The sequence below is a fragment of the Asterias rubens genome, chromosome 18 (assembly GCF_902459465.1).
Source record: "Asterias rubens chromosome 18, eAstRub1.3, whole genome shotgun sequence".
In the NCBI taxonomy this organism is placed as follows: domain Eukaryota; kingdom Metazoa; phylum Echinodermata; class Asteroidea; order Forcipulatida; family Asteriidae; genus Asterias; species Asterias rubens.
Genome location: NC_047079.1, coordinates 1,130,477 through 1,145,754, shown reverse-complemented (window position 1 = coordinate 1,145,754; position 15,278 = coordinate 1,130,477). Strand labels below are relative to the sequence as shown.

Here is a 15,278-nt window from a genome sequence, read left to right as displayed (position 1 = left end):
GAGTTGTTAAGGTCTCAAACTGAAGGCATCTGAAAGCACACAACTTGTGCGACGGGGGTGATTTTTCCATTATTCTCTCGCAATTTCGACGACCAATTGAACTCAAATTAATGTTCACGGGTTTGTTAATTTAAGAATATGTTGAGATACACCAAGTGGAAAGACTCACTAGTGGTTGAAAGTTACCTATTAATGTGTCCTGCCTTTGCCCTTAAAGGGTATTTTTTAAACTGATTTTCAATTGTATTCTTTGTTTTCTCAGAGTCTACTACCACCGAAACGCACAAATGCTTTTGCGAAACAAGAATATTCAATGACGCAAAAACAATCAATACAAACCACAAAAATCAAAAACAATCAAATGAACTTTTGGATGAGATTGAAGTCATTTTGATTGTTTTAAAAAACACGTAAGGCAGGATTCCGCCTTGGGCCGGTGTTTGATTGAAATCTGTCCCCGGAGATTCTGTCCCCATCTTGGGCAACTTCTTTGACATAAAGGACTCGTTCATAATTGAACATCTCAAAATCGTCAAAGAGTGCTTAAATGCAGTGTACACTATTGGTTAATTACTCAAATTAGCATAAAACCTTACTTGGTAACGAGTAATGGGGAGCTGTTGGCAGTATGAAAGACTGTGAGAAACGACTTTCTCTGAAGAGACGTAGTTTTCGAAAAAGAAGTAATTTTCCACGAATTTGGTTTCGAGACCTCAGAATTAGATTTTGAGGGTCTCGAAATCAAGCATCTGAAAGCACACAACTTATGGTTACAAGGGTAACAAGTTATTGTTATTCTATAGTTATGAAGTCTTTAACTCAAACTGACTATGACCTCAGTCGGATAACAACAGTGACGATCGGTCTACACTGTTTCATTACTTCTGATTTTGTTACTTTGATTTCAACATGTTGGATTTAAGATGGTTAATTTGGATCTATGCTGACTGCAGGAGGCAATGTGCTATCACTAAGTAAGTAACACCAAATACTACCAAAGTGAACTCATGTGAACTTCGGTTTTTCTATAAAATTGAGAATTCGGTTGGAACATAGAATTCCATTAACTTTCATTAAATGATAATTACAAACAGTAAAAACATAACACAACAACACGGTTTCAAACTGGTTCACTATGCGTGTAAGTGATTCGTCAACAAGATAAATGGCTCTGGACTCCTAACCACATGAGTTAAATAAACCCAGAAAATATCTCTTAAAAATACCCCTTTAAGAATTTAGGACCTCGTCATTGTTTTCTGAAACCGTCGTAAAATATAATTTTGAACGATGTCGATAAATGATGTTTATGACTAGATGAAGAATGTGTGATAATTATCTCTGAATACAACCAGTTCTCACGAGATAATATTATATAGGTCGGAGACTTGGCTAAGGCTGAATGTGGGATAATATTATCTCTGAATGCAACCAGTTCTCACGAGATAATATTATCTAGGTCCGAGACTTGGCTAAGGCTGAATGTGGGATAATATTATCTCTGAGTGCAACCAGTTCTCACGAGATAATATGATCTAGGTCCGAGACTTGGCTAAGGCTGAATGTGGGATAATATTATCTCTGAATGCAACCAGTTCTCACGAGATAATATTATCTAGGTCCGAGACTTGGCTAAGGCTGAATGTTGGATAATATTATCTCTGAATGCAACCAGTTCTCACGAGATAATATTATCTAGGTCCGAGACTTGGCTAAGGCTGATTGTGGGATAATATTATCTCTGAATACAACAAGATAATATTATCTAGGTCCGAGACTTGGCTAAGGCTGAATGTTGGATAATATTATCTCTGAATACAACCAGTTCTCACAAGATAATATTATCTAGGTCCGAGACTTGGCTAAGGCTGAATGTTGGATAATATTATCTCTGAATGCAACCAGTTCTCACGAGATAATATGATCTAGGTCCGAGACTTGGCTAAGGCTGAATGTGGGATAATATTATCTCTGAATGCAACCAGTTCTCACGAGATAATATTATCTAGGTGCGAGACTTGGCTAAGGCTGAATGTGGGATAATATTATCTCTGAATGCAACCAGTTCTCACGTGGTAATAATATCTAGGTCCGAGACTTGGCTAAGGCTGAATGTGGGATAATATTATCTGTCAATGCAACCAGTTCTCACGTGATAATAATATCTAGGTCCGAGACTTGGCTAAGGCTGAATGTGGGATAATATTATCTATGAATGCAACCAGTTCTCATGAGATATTATCCACGTACGAGACTTGGCTGAGGTTCTGTTTAGACTGCAAAAATGTGGGATACTACTGATTTATAAACAATAAACAAAAATGTGGAGAAAAATACTATGTGTATGAAACCCAAATTTAATTCAACCAGGGATAAACTCATCTTATGTACATTATATAAATTATTTGCTTGCAAAATAAACTACAATAAGCATCGATAACTAAGAACAAGAACAACAAGAGATATAAAAGTGTTCAAAGATAATTATTTATATGACAGCCAAACACTACATTTCAAAACATGCTGGGGTAGAGTTGCAAGATAACACTCATTAGTTGTACTGTAGCCGCCAGAATATTCTTTTTGTTTACCTTTTTTTTTGTGCAGCGCCTCGCCTTTTTCAAAAATCAATAGAGGGCGCGATTTTTCATCACATTTATTTTTGTCGTACAATTGACATCAGCAAATTGCCAAGATATAGGGCATGACCCATTATTTTTGAGACATCTGTTGCCACAAAACCTAGGCAGCTCAGCAAAGTGAGTGTTCTCATTTTATTTTAGCATTGTTATTGAGTATATTGAGTAATTTGGAAGTATTTTGTTATGCAAAACTAAGGTTTTTTGTCAAGTGGAAATTACACTCGTGTACAAGTTTGTACATGACATGTAGGCACGTTGCTCTGTATTATACGTTCATGTATGCGTTATTGATGCCATTGATTATAGTCCTAATTGATTATATAGATTAAGTCAAAGTATGGCCTTGGTTCATGTATTTATTGCAATTTGTTATTTTCTCTTTATATATTTTAGTTGAACCACCACCAATCCACCAAATCACCTATCACCAATCACTAGACTACACCAACCACCAACTACCGCCATCCAGTAAGTTAATTGCCACCTCTATTTCACCAGTCAACCGTCAACACTAATTAGTAATCTTGTATACAATCAGAACTTAATCGTCAAATCAAAGTTTATTCGTCACAGTAATTATAAAGTAATTCTACCAGCGGATCAAGAACAATAAAGAAAGTTTTACAATTAATTTGGTGCGTCTCATTGCTGAGTAAAATATTCCTGAACTTAAGTAAAACGACGATCTGTAGCATCACAGGCTACATTAGTTCAATTTGTGCTTTTGCGACATTAGTTTCCGACCTTCAGCATCAGTTAAGTTTGAGCTTCAAGGATACTTTGAATTGTACTTCAATGAAGTATGAAATTCATCATTTAATTGCCAACTACCTTGAGTACCAACAGTAAAGCGAGACAGGAGATGGATACCAAGCTTTCAAATTCTGCTGACCAGATTGCGACGACCTTTGAGTACATGGATTCATTGAGCCAAGCTGGCAGCAGAAGTTCAAGGGCAACAAGCGTTGCATCGGGTGCATCATCAGCATCCAATGCTAGGCTCAGAGCATCAGCCGAGAAAGCTGCGTTGCAAGCAGAAATTGCAACAGGGAATAGAAGACAGGCTCTGGAAGAGGAGGAGCTAAAGCTTCGTCAGCGACGGCGGCAGATCGAGTTAGAGACAAAGCTAGCGAGAGCTGCTGCTATAGAGAAAACATTTGCTGAGGCTGAAAATGATTATGATGTTAAGAATTCTACACCATTGGTTCAGCCAGTCACCACACACCACACGACACCAAACCAAGTTCCCAAAGTAAACCAAGATGATTCTCTTCCAAGTTCGGGTTCAACCACCATACCCTCACTTAGCACACCGGTCGGAGACACACCTAGCAACTTCACTCATCTCGTGAAAGCCATGCAGGTACAACAACAGTCCTTGGTAGAGACCCTCCAATTGCCAAAGACTGAGCTAATGACTTTTGACGGAGATCCTGCAAATTACTGGGTGTTCATCCGGGCATTCGAGAATGCTGTAGAAAAGGACACAATTAGCGATGCTGCAAAGTTGGCTCGTCTCCAGCAATACTGCACTGGTGCTGCGAAGAAACTGATACAGTGCTGTGCAGTCAAGACACCACCCGAGGGCTATGCTCTTGCAAGAAAGCTTCTGAAGGAAAGGTTCGGAAATGAATATGACATAGCGGAGGCATGGATCAACAAGATCGTTAATCGCCCTGATATTCGAGACAGCAGGGCACTTTTAGATTTTGCTGATGACTTGAGAAACTGCCGGGAGACACTAGACACCATGGACAAATTGTGTGAGCTTAACAACAGCAGAAGTTTGGCTCAGATGTTGGATAAGCTACCCTGGGATGTTCGCAAGGCATGGCTGAGAAAGGTTTACCATATTAAAACTGTTGAATCCAGGTCCCCTACTATAGATGACGTCGTCAATTTCGTGCAGATTTCAGCACAACAAGCAAATGACCCAGTCTACAGCAAGCTCGTGAGCAGAGACCGGGCTGAAAAATCAATGAAGGATGTCAAACGCAAAGATACTTCCGTGTCAAAACCCCGCTCCAATTTTGTGACACAAGTAGAGACAGCATCCTCCCCTCAACGCACTAACGATAAGGGGACATATCGGAATGCAGATTGGCATGCAAATGCATCATCAGAAGTGAGTGCCAGAAGTAATACACCTCCACGCTCCTGATGGTATTGTGGAAGAGGACATGGTTTGTTTGGCTGCAATAGCTGGAAATCCCTGAAAGTTCCTGACAGACTGAATTTTGTGCAAACAAAGCGACTGTGTGTCAACTGTCTACAACCAGGACATAGAGCCCGAGATTGTTCGAGAGATGCAGTATGCACTGTTCCTGGATGTGGTTTGAAACATACCAAGTTCTTACATCTCACCCGCACGGGCAACCCATCAACACCAACAAGTGTTTACCCTGTGAAGCAAGGAGATCAGCTCATAAATAATGCTGTTCCTGTCACCGTCAATGCTGTGCCAACAACTGCCTCAGCCAATGCAACTTGCAACACTTCTGGGGCCGGAAGTGGAAGGATAGCCCTACCCATAGTTCCAGTGAAAGTACGAAGCCACAGAAGTGCTACTAACTTTGTGACGACATACGCTCTACTTGACAGTGGATCAACGCAGACTTTCTGCTCAGAAAAGCTAATTAATGAGCTTGGAGTTAATGGAAAACCAGACACCATGAGGCTGACAACCTTAGACAATCACGATATCCTCACTGAAACTCGCATTGTACATCTTGAGGTAACTGACATGTGTGATGAAAATCTGGTTGTCATGACACATGTTCTGACAAGGCCAAAACTACAGATGGGCATCAGCACTTTGATAGATCAAAAGGAGATCAACAAATGGTCACACCTAAGCGATATAATCTTGCCAGATGTAGATGCTAACAATGTACACTTGCTCATAGGCCAAGACAACCCCTCTGCTTTAATTCCGAAAGAAGTCCGGGAAGGAGGCGTTGGAACACCCTATGCGACACGCACTAAATTAGGATGGACTCTCAATGGCCCATTTGAGACTGGACCCCTAAGCCGTTCAACTTCTTTCTTCATTGAAACAGACACAAGTCTACAGCAACAAGTAGAAAAGTTCTGGAAACTGGACGGCACTGGAGGTGACGAGAGAGGTATGTCAATCAGTGATAAGAAAGTTATCTCTACCTGGGAGCAGTCATTGTGCCGGGATGGAGCACACTATAGCATGAACATTCCCTTTAAGATGCGCCCACCTCAACTACCTGACAACAAGGCAGTGGCCGAACACAGACTCCGTCTGCTGGGGAGACGACTAGGCCGAGACTCCGACATGAAGGAGAAATACATTGCAGGCATCCAAGATTTGATGAATAAAGGATATGCAGAGGAGGTACCCCAGCAGGATCTGAACAGAGAAGATGGAGCAGTTTGGTATTTGCCACACCATCCGGTCCTTCACCCACGCAAACCAGGAAAGGTGCGCATAGTGTTCGACTGTGCTGCTCGTTACCGAGGTGTGTCACTCAACGACAAGGTTCATCAGGGCCCAGATATGACAAACAAGCTAGTGGGAGTGTTGATTCAGTTCCGGCAAGAGACCATCGCCCTGATGGCAGATGTTGAAGGAATGTTTCACCAGGTGCACGTGAATAAGCCTGACCGCGACGTTCTGCGTTTCCTGTGGTGGACCGACAACGACATAAGTGGGGTTCCTACTAAGACGTTTCGTATGACATCTCACTTGTTTGGAGGCATTTGGTCACCAAGCTGTGCAACTTTTGCCTTAAAGCGTACAGCACAAGACAACATGGAGAGTTTTGACGCCAACACCATAGACACCATAGACAAAAACTTCTACGTCGATGATTGCCTCAAGTCAGTCGCTACAGAGCAAGAAGCCATCAGCCTTGTTAGACAGCTTCGTGAGGTTTTGGCCTCCGGTGGATTTCGTCTCACGAAGTGGATTAGTAACTCCCGGGAAGTCCTGAGGTCAGTTCCTGAATCTGAACGAGCGAAGGGAGTGCCAACATTGGACCTGGACCAGACACTTCCTGCCGAGCGAGCACTGGGTGTGCTATGGGACATCGAGTCTGATGCCTTTACATTCAATGTGAGTGTGACGGAGAAGCCGTTGACACGACGTGGACTGCTGGGAACAGTGAGTTCTGTGTACGACCCCCTAGGTTATGCCAGTCCGTTTGTACTCACTGCTAAAATACTTTTCCAGTCGCTGTGCAGAATGAAAATTGGATGGGACGATCCAATCCCAGACTCCATCAAAGAGCAGTGGATCCGGTGGATGGCCGATTTACCACTCCTTCAGAAGATATCAATACCACGTTGTGTCAAGCCACTAAATTACGACACCATCACTTCAGCGCAGTTACACCATTTTGCGGATGCTTCTGAAAGGGGTTTTGGAGCTGTTACTTACCTGCGACTTCAGGATTCCAGTGGTTTGGTACATTGTGTGCTGCTCATGGCCAAAGCAAAGCTGGCACCTCTGAAGACAACAACAATTCCCCGCCTTGAACTTGCTGCCGCAGTCATTTCTGTCAAGCTTGATGAAACAATGCGTCGTCATCTTACACTACCATTGCAGGAGACAGTCTACTGGAGCGATAGCATGATTGTGTTGCAGTATTTGAGAAATGAGGAAAAGAGATTCCAAACCTTCGTTGCCAACCGTGTGTCAAAGATACTGGAGCATTCCACACCGCAGCAATGGAAGCATGTTGATACGAGCTCCAATCCAGCAGACGATGTCTCCAGAGGACTTCAAGCACAGCAGCTCATTGACAGCAAACGTTGGCTTCATGGACCACAATTTCTTCAGCTCGAGGAAGATAAATGGCCCAATCAACCTGAATTTGACAAGATGACTCTGCCTGTAGACATGGAGCTTAAGACAGTTACACAAGTCTACTCAGTCGAGGCAACCACTAATACACCTTAGGCTGTAGACACCCTATTGGAGAGATATTCCTCATGGTACCGACTTAAAAGAGCAGTCGCATGGATTCTCCGTGCCAAAGCCATTCTTCTTGCCAGAGTGAAGAAAACAGACTGGGACTTCAAGCCTTCCCGGTATTTGATTGTCACAGAGATACAAGCTGCTGAGAAAAAAATTATCAGACGAGTTCAGCAGGCCAACTTTGACGACACCCTTTTGAAATCCGGTGGCTACTGCAAGCTGAACCCTACAAGGTCAGGTGATGGTATAATCCAAGTTGGCGGACGACTAGCCAATGCTTCCTTCACCGACAACATCAAGCACCCTTGAATATTGCCAACAAGACATCCGCTGACAACCCTGATAATAAGGCACTACCATACCATTGCTTGTCACTCTGGAATTGAACGTACTCTTGCAGATATCCGTCAGAAATTCTGGATCATCAAGGGACGTACAGCTGTGAAGAATGTCATCAATTCATGCATCCCATGTCGCAAGCAGAGGGCACCTATGATGACACAACAAATGGCAGACTTGCCAAAAGACAGAGTGACTCCGGAACTGCCCCCTTTCAGTATGGTAGGAGTAGACTTCTTCGGTCCTTTCATGGTAAAGCGAGCTAGAAGTATGCAAAAGAGATATGGTTGTATCTTTACATGTCTTGCCACCAGGGCAATTCACATTGAAGTGAGCCATAGCTTGGACACGGACTCCTTCATCAACGCAATGCAGCGATTCATCAGTCGTCGGGGAAAGCCAGTAGAGATTCGTTCAGACAACGGAACAAATTTTGTTGGAGGTATGCGAGAACTCCGTCAAGCCATCCAGGAATGGAACCAACATCAGATTGACAACTTTCTGTGCCAAAAGGAGATTCAGTGGATCTTCAATCCGCCTGCAGCCAGCCACTTCGGAGGCGTTTGGGAGCGGCAGATTAGAACAGTTCGAACAATCCTCAACAACTTGCTTCATCAGCAGACACTCGATGACGAAGGGCTCCAAACACTCATGTGCCTTGTCGAAGGGATAGTTAACGGACGACCCATCACCAAGCTGTCAGACGATATGCGAGACCCGATGCCACTTACCCCAAATCACCTGCTGCTTCTTCGTTCGGGTCCTCAACTACCACCAGGCAAATTTGTGAAACAAGACATCTACAGGAGACGTTGGCGTCAAGTACAATATCTGTCTGACATATTTTGGCAGAGATGGCTCAAGGAGTATCTTCCACAGCTGCAGGAGAGGCAGAAATGGCTCCATCCTCAACGCAACGTTCGATCTGGAGATCTGGTGCTTGTTATGCATGAAAACACCCCAAGACACCAATGGCCTCTAGGACTTGTGAGAGAAACCTTCCAAGGCAAGGACGGAAAGGTCAGATCCGTACAGTTGAAGACACAGTCAGGAGTTTACACCCGACCCATAGATAAGCTGTGCCTCCTAGAGGGTGAAGAGATGTAGACCGCATAACCAGCAAGGATTGGACTGACTCTCTAAGAACATTTTGGACATTGAATGTTTGACTAATATTCTGTTGGTCTTTTGTTTGTAATGCTGTTTCCCGGATACAGTCATTAGGGGCCGGGATGTAGCCGCCAGAATATTCTTTTTGTTTACCTTTTTTTTTGTGCAGCGCCTCGCCTTTTTCAAAAATCAATAGAGGGCGCGATTTTTCATCACATTTATTTTTGTCGTACAATTGACATCAGCAAATTGCCAAGATATAGGGCATGACCCATTATTTTTGAGACATCTGTTGCCACAAAACCTAGGCAGCTCAGCAAAGTGAGTGTTCTCATTTTATTTTAGCATTGTTATTGAGTATATTGAGTAATTTGGAAGTATTTTGTTATGCAAAACTAAGGTTTTTTGTCAAGTGGAAATTACACTCGTGTACAAGTTTGTACATGACATGTAGGCACGTTGCTCTGTATTATACGTTCATGTATGCGTTATTGATGCCATTGATTATAGTCCTAATTGATTATATAGATTAAGTCAAAGTATGGCCTTGGTTCATGTATTTATTGCAATTTGTTATTTTCTCTTTATATATTTTAGTTGAACCACCACCAATCCACCAAATCACCTATCACCAATCACTAGACTACACCAACCACCAACTACCGCCATCCAGTAAGTTAATTGCCACCTCTATTTCACCAGTCAACCGTCAACACTAATTAGTAATCTTGTATACAATCAGAACTCAATCGTCAAATCAAAGTTTATTCGTCACAGTAATTATAAAGTAATTCTACCAGCGGATCAAGAACAATAAAGAAAGTTTTACAATTAATTTGGTGCGTCTCATTGCTGAGTAAAATATTCCTGAACTTAAGTAAAACGACGATCTGTAGCATCACAGGCTACATGTACATTATTTACATATTAATTGCTTGCAGTATAGACCATGTGTACTGTGTTTACAATAAGTGTGACCTTGTACATTTTTTGGCTAAAATGGCAGGTGATATACTGCTCTGGTCATATGGAAAAGTTGACATTTTGTGTCATAACTTCCACATAAATCCACGAGTTATGAAAGTATAAGCTGGACAAGTTTCGAGTTGTACCCCCTTTCATCATATCAAAAGAATTGGACAATGCAATCTCCATAAAATATAAGATGTTAAGTTTTTTTCAATTAGGCTGTGTGTGTACAAATTCTGCCTGCAGGAAGTCCAGGCTTGTTGGCTCTTTTGTAAACATGTGATGTCACAGGTCACATCGTCTATAGCAGCATAATAACAAAATACATTTAGCAGTAATAAACAAACACAAATATATTTTACCATTGCCCTTCCCCAGTCAGCCTGATGGTTCTTGAAAATGTGGTTTAGTATTTCAAGATTTCATTGAAATGTGAATGAAAAAAAAACTATCAAGGATTTGCACTTTAATTAAAACAAAAAACAATAATGGCTGACCTTCATCATATTCATTGTTCAATTCAGCATTTCAGATGATGTAGGCTACTTAGTAAATGAAATCATAGCACTTCAACACCTGGGACAAGAGGAGAAGTTAATGTATATGTACAAGGGTAATTCCAAGCAAACATGGATATTACAGCAACAATTTGTGTCACAACTTTCTTTCCACTTAAAAGTTATATCCAACATATGAAAGGAAACAGACATTAACTGGTTTACACATTCTGTACCATTTTGTACAAATGCAGGGATGTTTGCACAAGCTGTGAACGGACCCTAAAAAGTGAGCACATTAAGGTGGTTTCTTCAAAGTTAAATATTTCCCCCCACAAAGATTCTTCCAGCAAAACTTTAATAGTTGTGATTAGCAGCAGGTACAACTATTTAAAATCAAGAATGAATTTTAATTTGAGTTTCTCATTTAAGCAATGTGTGAGTACACTTGTTTGAGCTTTAACAGTGTGTAATGAGACTGACTGAGAAATTGAGTTATTTCAATTGGAAGAAAAATCCACTGAAATTAATTTATTGAATTTGTTAATAAGGAACTAACCCAATTGTGCCAAACAAAAACTCAGTTTGGGCTCCCTTGTGCTCGGCTAAAGTGACCGGACAAACTGTAATGCGACTGACCGTAATGCGACTGACCATGGTTTTGCCATGTAACCCTAAAAGTTCAAATTGCTGACTATTTATAAGTATCCTGTTGGATACTCATGTATAAGAGCTGTGTGTTGAATGTAGTAACTTGGTGTATCTCAACATTATGCATAAAATAACAAACCTGTGAAAATTTGAGCTCGAAGTTGCGAGGTAATAATGGATGAAAAAATACCCTTGTCACACGAAGTTGTGTGCTTTCTGATGCTTGATTTTGAGACATCAAATTCGTGGAAAATTACTTCGTTCTCGAAAACTACTCCACTTCAGAGGGAGCCATTTCTCATAATGTTTTATACCATCAACAACCATCATGCTAATAATTATTTTGAGTAATTACCAATAGTGTCCACTGCCTTAAAAGTAACACGTTGCCTCGGATGGATCGGAAAAGTTGGTCTATAAAAAGCGTTTGTAGTAGTTTGTTATAAAATGCATATTTTGAGAGATATTGTTAGAGTAGAATACAATGATACACACAAATTTGCCTCAAAATTGCGTGGTTTTCCTTTTACTTTGCGAACTAAAACACGGTCGACCGTTTATGGGAGTCAACAATTTGTAATCATATATTTCCTCATATTTTGATTTGAGACACCTTAGCACTTCACTGGGTAGTTTTTTTGCACCTGGTAAGGTCAAAAAGTTCTCCAATTATGTTTGATCTACTTTGGTGGCTTTGAATGAATCAGAACCCTTCTTACCAGGTGCCCTTACTTTAATTTGAGTCCACTTGCTGGTGTATGTTCCAGTGAACCATCTCAGTTCACACTGTCCCCATCTATAGATGTTACCTCCCCTACTTGGGGCCATTCATTTGAGTACTCTTCCCGATGAGTTGCAACCATCTTCCCCACAACCAGCTCCGATGGTTTCCTGGATGCTACCTTCTTCCCAAGACGAACCTTGCAAATGAATAAAATGTGTATGTTTGATATTGTTAATCGAACTTCATTGTTACTTCAATGTTACTTTTCAAAACACCTTTTCTCGCAGGGTCAACTGAACCTATATTCCGACACCCCTATGTTCCGACACCCCTTTTTGTTCCGACACTCCAAACTGTTGAAGAAATTGTGTTTTGAAATATACAAAAAGTGTTTTTTACCCCGATTGAAACTTAATAATTGTATCTTTTCGTGATAATTTTGAATACAAATCTGATCAGCATTCCTTTGAAAAAAGACAGCATCCTTAAACGCATTATTTGTGTACTTGTTCTACATTAAATGAAACTAAGATAACAAGTAACATACCAAATTCTTCACTCTCCATCTCTGTCAGCCATTGTTCGGGTACTGGGGTTGCTGCCTTGGTTGAGTTCTCTGAAGCACCTCTTGACTTTGAAGGTCTTGGTTTGGTAGGGCTGTCTTCACTTTCAATCTATGTCAATAGAGGCTGCTTAGGAAGAGGGGAAAAGCTTACTCGCAATCCCCTATCTGCCATCTAAAAAAAGAAAAAGAAATACAGTTATTAAAATCAAGGTTTATGAGGTGACATAAAAAGTAGTGACCAACTGGCGAATGATGCACATTTTGTGATTACCCACCCAGGCCTAAGGCTAGCCTCTTCTTCAGTAGACAGCAGGGTAGGTAGGTAGGGATTAAGTTTTTTCGTAACTTCCTCCATTGAGAAACATATTATACAATTTGAGTGGCCAAGCTTGGTTCAACCGCAAACTAAAGCCCGACGATTCATACTTCCTGTGTATTCGGGCTGTATAAAGTTGTAATGGATGACCACAGGAGGTACTAGGAACCGAAAGGAACCTATATTGAGCATAATGGGCATACACATAACATTTACCATGGCCTAAATATTTATACATGTACATTAATTTGTCAATCATGTTGTGTTTAGTTTGTGCTGTCCTTTCTTGTTCCTTGCTTGCTTGAATTGAATCAAATGTCGTAGACATGGTGGTAACGTGGTAAGCATTGTATTTGGTAAGGCTTCCCATAGGTTTGCTTCCATTTCCGTGTTTTTGTTTACCATGTCATTGTCGGTGAAAAGCAAAAACAATGTCAATTTGAGTTGAACTCCTAGCTCTATGGTTGAACTTACCTCTTTTCGTCAGGATCGTGGAGTACTGCTGGGCCTGTACGGTCGGTCGTCCAAACAGGTGTACACGTATCACTATTGCCACCATGTGACCCGTCCAAAAATTAAAGGGCCTACATCATCATGACGTAAACATGAATCAATGAATTGATTCATGAACGATCTTAACAATCTACGGAATTCCTGCTGTTATTTAATGTCAGGTGCAATGTAACTTAGCTAATTTGATCTATATTTGTCTGCATGATCAAAACATCGTCCTGTTATATGAGAGCTCGGTAGAGGTATGATGCGCTTTTTTGGAATTGCCGCGGCCGGCCGGCAGGCCGGGCTGCGTGGACGTGTGCGCGCGAACAATGAAAATCATGCAGTCGTCACGCAAGTGCCTCGTGCACGTCTCTTGGGGAAATCTGCCGAGTGGCCCACAAATACATGGGACGGTCACTATCGATTGAGGGCGCTCCATGAAGTAAATCGTCAGGTACCTTGCAGCATTCTATGTAAAACTATTATTAAGGTGTCAGGAAACAAGACTTATTTAACTAAGTACTAATTTTTAAGCAGACGACACGCATTCTTCAATATTGTATGGAGAATTGTTGACCAAGTATAAGACCCGTCGGTTTAAATTCTACATTAGGCCTAATTCTTAACAGATTTTATTTTAAACAATTTTCTCGGTATTCTTTTAATTAGCCCCAACGTCCGGCTGAAATTTCTTCGTCTAGTTTGTCGTCTAGTTTAAGCATTCGAATTCGATATCATGAGGAAGTTTTGGCAAAAAAATAACGAAGCGTTGTGGTTTGTTTCAGAAAAATTTAAAGTTTGATCGCCAAAAATATACAGTGCGCGAGTGCAGTTTTGAAACCGTTGTCAGGTTTTCTCACTTTCACACATGAAAGTTGGTTAAGCATAAAAGCTAAAAACAACGATAGGTCTATAGGTAGGTCCATCCACTTTGATCATTGCCACGATTGTAGATTGCTGATTTTCAGAATTTCTGGGTATTCGAGAGCCCCACATTTGTTTGTTAAAGATTTGTTTTTACACAATCTTGTCGTTATTTTTTTGAAAAGTCGTGGGTATAATTTAAACCTTCGATCCAAAATCTTGAGAATTCTCAAAATTTCTTCGCCAAAAATGCATAAGCATAAAAGCGAAAATAACGATACATGTCCATCAACTTTGATCCTTGACCGTGATTGTTACAATTAGGGATATTGTCATAATTTTCATAATTCTAGTGATTCGAAAGAGCCCAAAAACTTTGACATTATATATTTCAACAATTTCTCGTATATTAGCCCCAATAACCAGCCGATTGGGTATGAGTTTAAACCTTCGATCCGATATCATGAGAGATTTTGGCAAAAAAAAAAGCGTTGTGATTTGGCCCCAAACAATAATAATTTGATCGCCACAAAAAATGAATAAAATGCCCAAGTGCAATTTTGAAACAGTTGTCAGGTTTTCTCACCCTTTTTTCATCTATACTTTCACTTACGAAAATTATTGTTTAAAAACGTTAGAAAAGCATAAACATAAGTTAAACAACGGTGTCTAGATAGGACCATCAACTTTGATTGGACTGTGGTTGTTAAAATTAGGGATGTTGTTTTGCTGATTTCAATTATTCGGGTTATTCGAGAGAACCCACAATTTGTTATTATAGATTTTTATACACAATGTTATCGTTATATTTGAAGTGCCCATAGGCTGTGCACAAACTGCTGTCAGCTTGTACAAGTCGTTAATGAGGAGTCGAAATCGGGGAGCCATCAGTTCGCGCGAGAGCAGTGATCTCGCGAGACCACCATCTCAGCGCGTGGGGCCGATTTAACGACTTGTCCACAAGTATAACATGTTACTAGTTCGTTCTTAGCGAGTTGCGTCATATTCACGAAGCACTCGTAACTTCAATCGAGTGCGTAAGTCCTTACTAGTGCTACGTGGGGTGTTTTCGGCTTCGAAGCGTTTTCTTAAGCCCTTTTTCAACATTCCTGGCCAACATTTTCGAGCGAATTGAGCTTTATGTCAATTACAACA

General features: G+C 40.9%; 1 protein-coding gene across 1 annotated transcript; it reads left to right on the top strand.

The window, feature by feature from the left end:
* The first annotated feature begins 3,504 nt into the window (after positions 1-3,504).
* LOC117302547 lies at positions 3,505-7,572 on the top strand. The gene is made up of 2 exons (XM_033786522.1): positions 3,505-4,767; positions 4,894-7,572. The coding sequence occupies exons 1-2, from the start codon at positions 3,505-3,507 to the stop codon at positions 7,570-7,572; spliced, it is 3,942 nt and encodes a 1,313-aa protein (XP_033642413.1).
* The last annotated feature ends 7,706 nt before the right edge of the window (positions 7,573-15,278 follow it).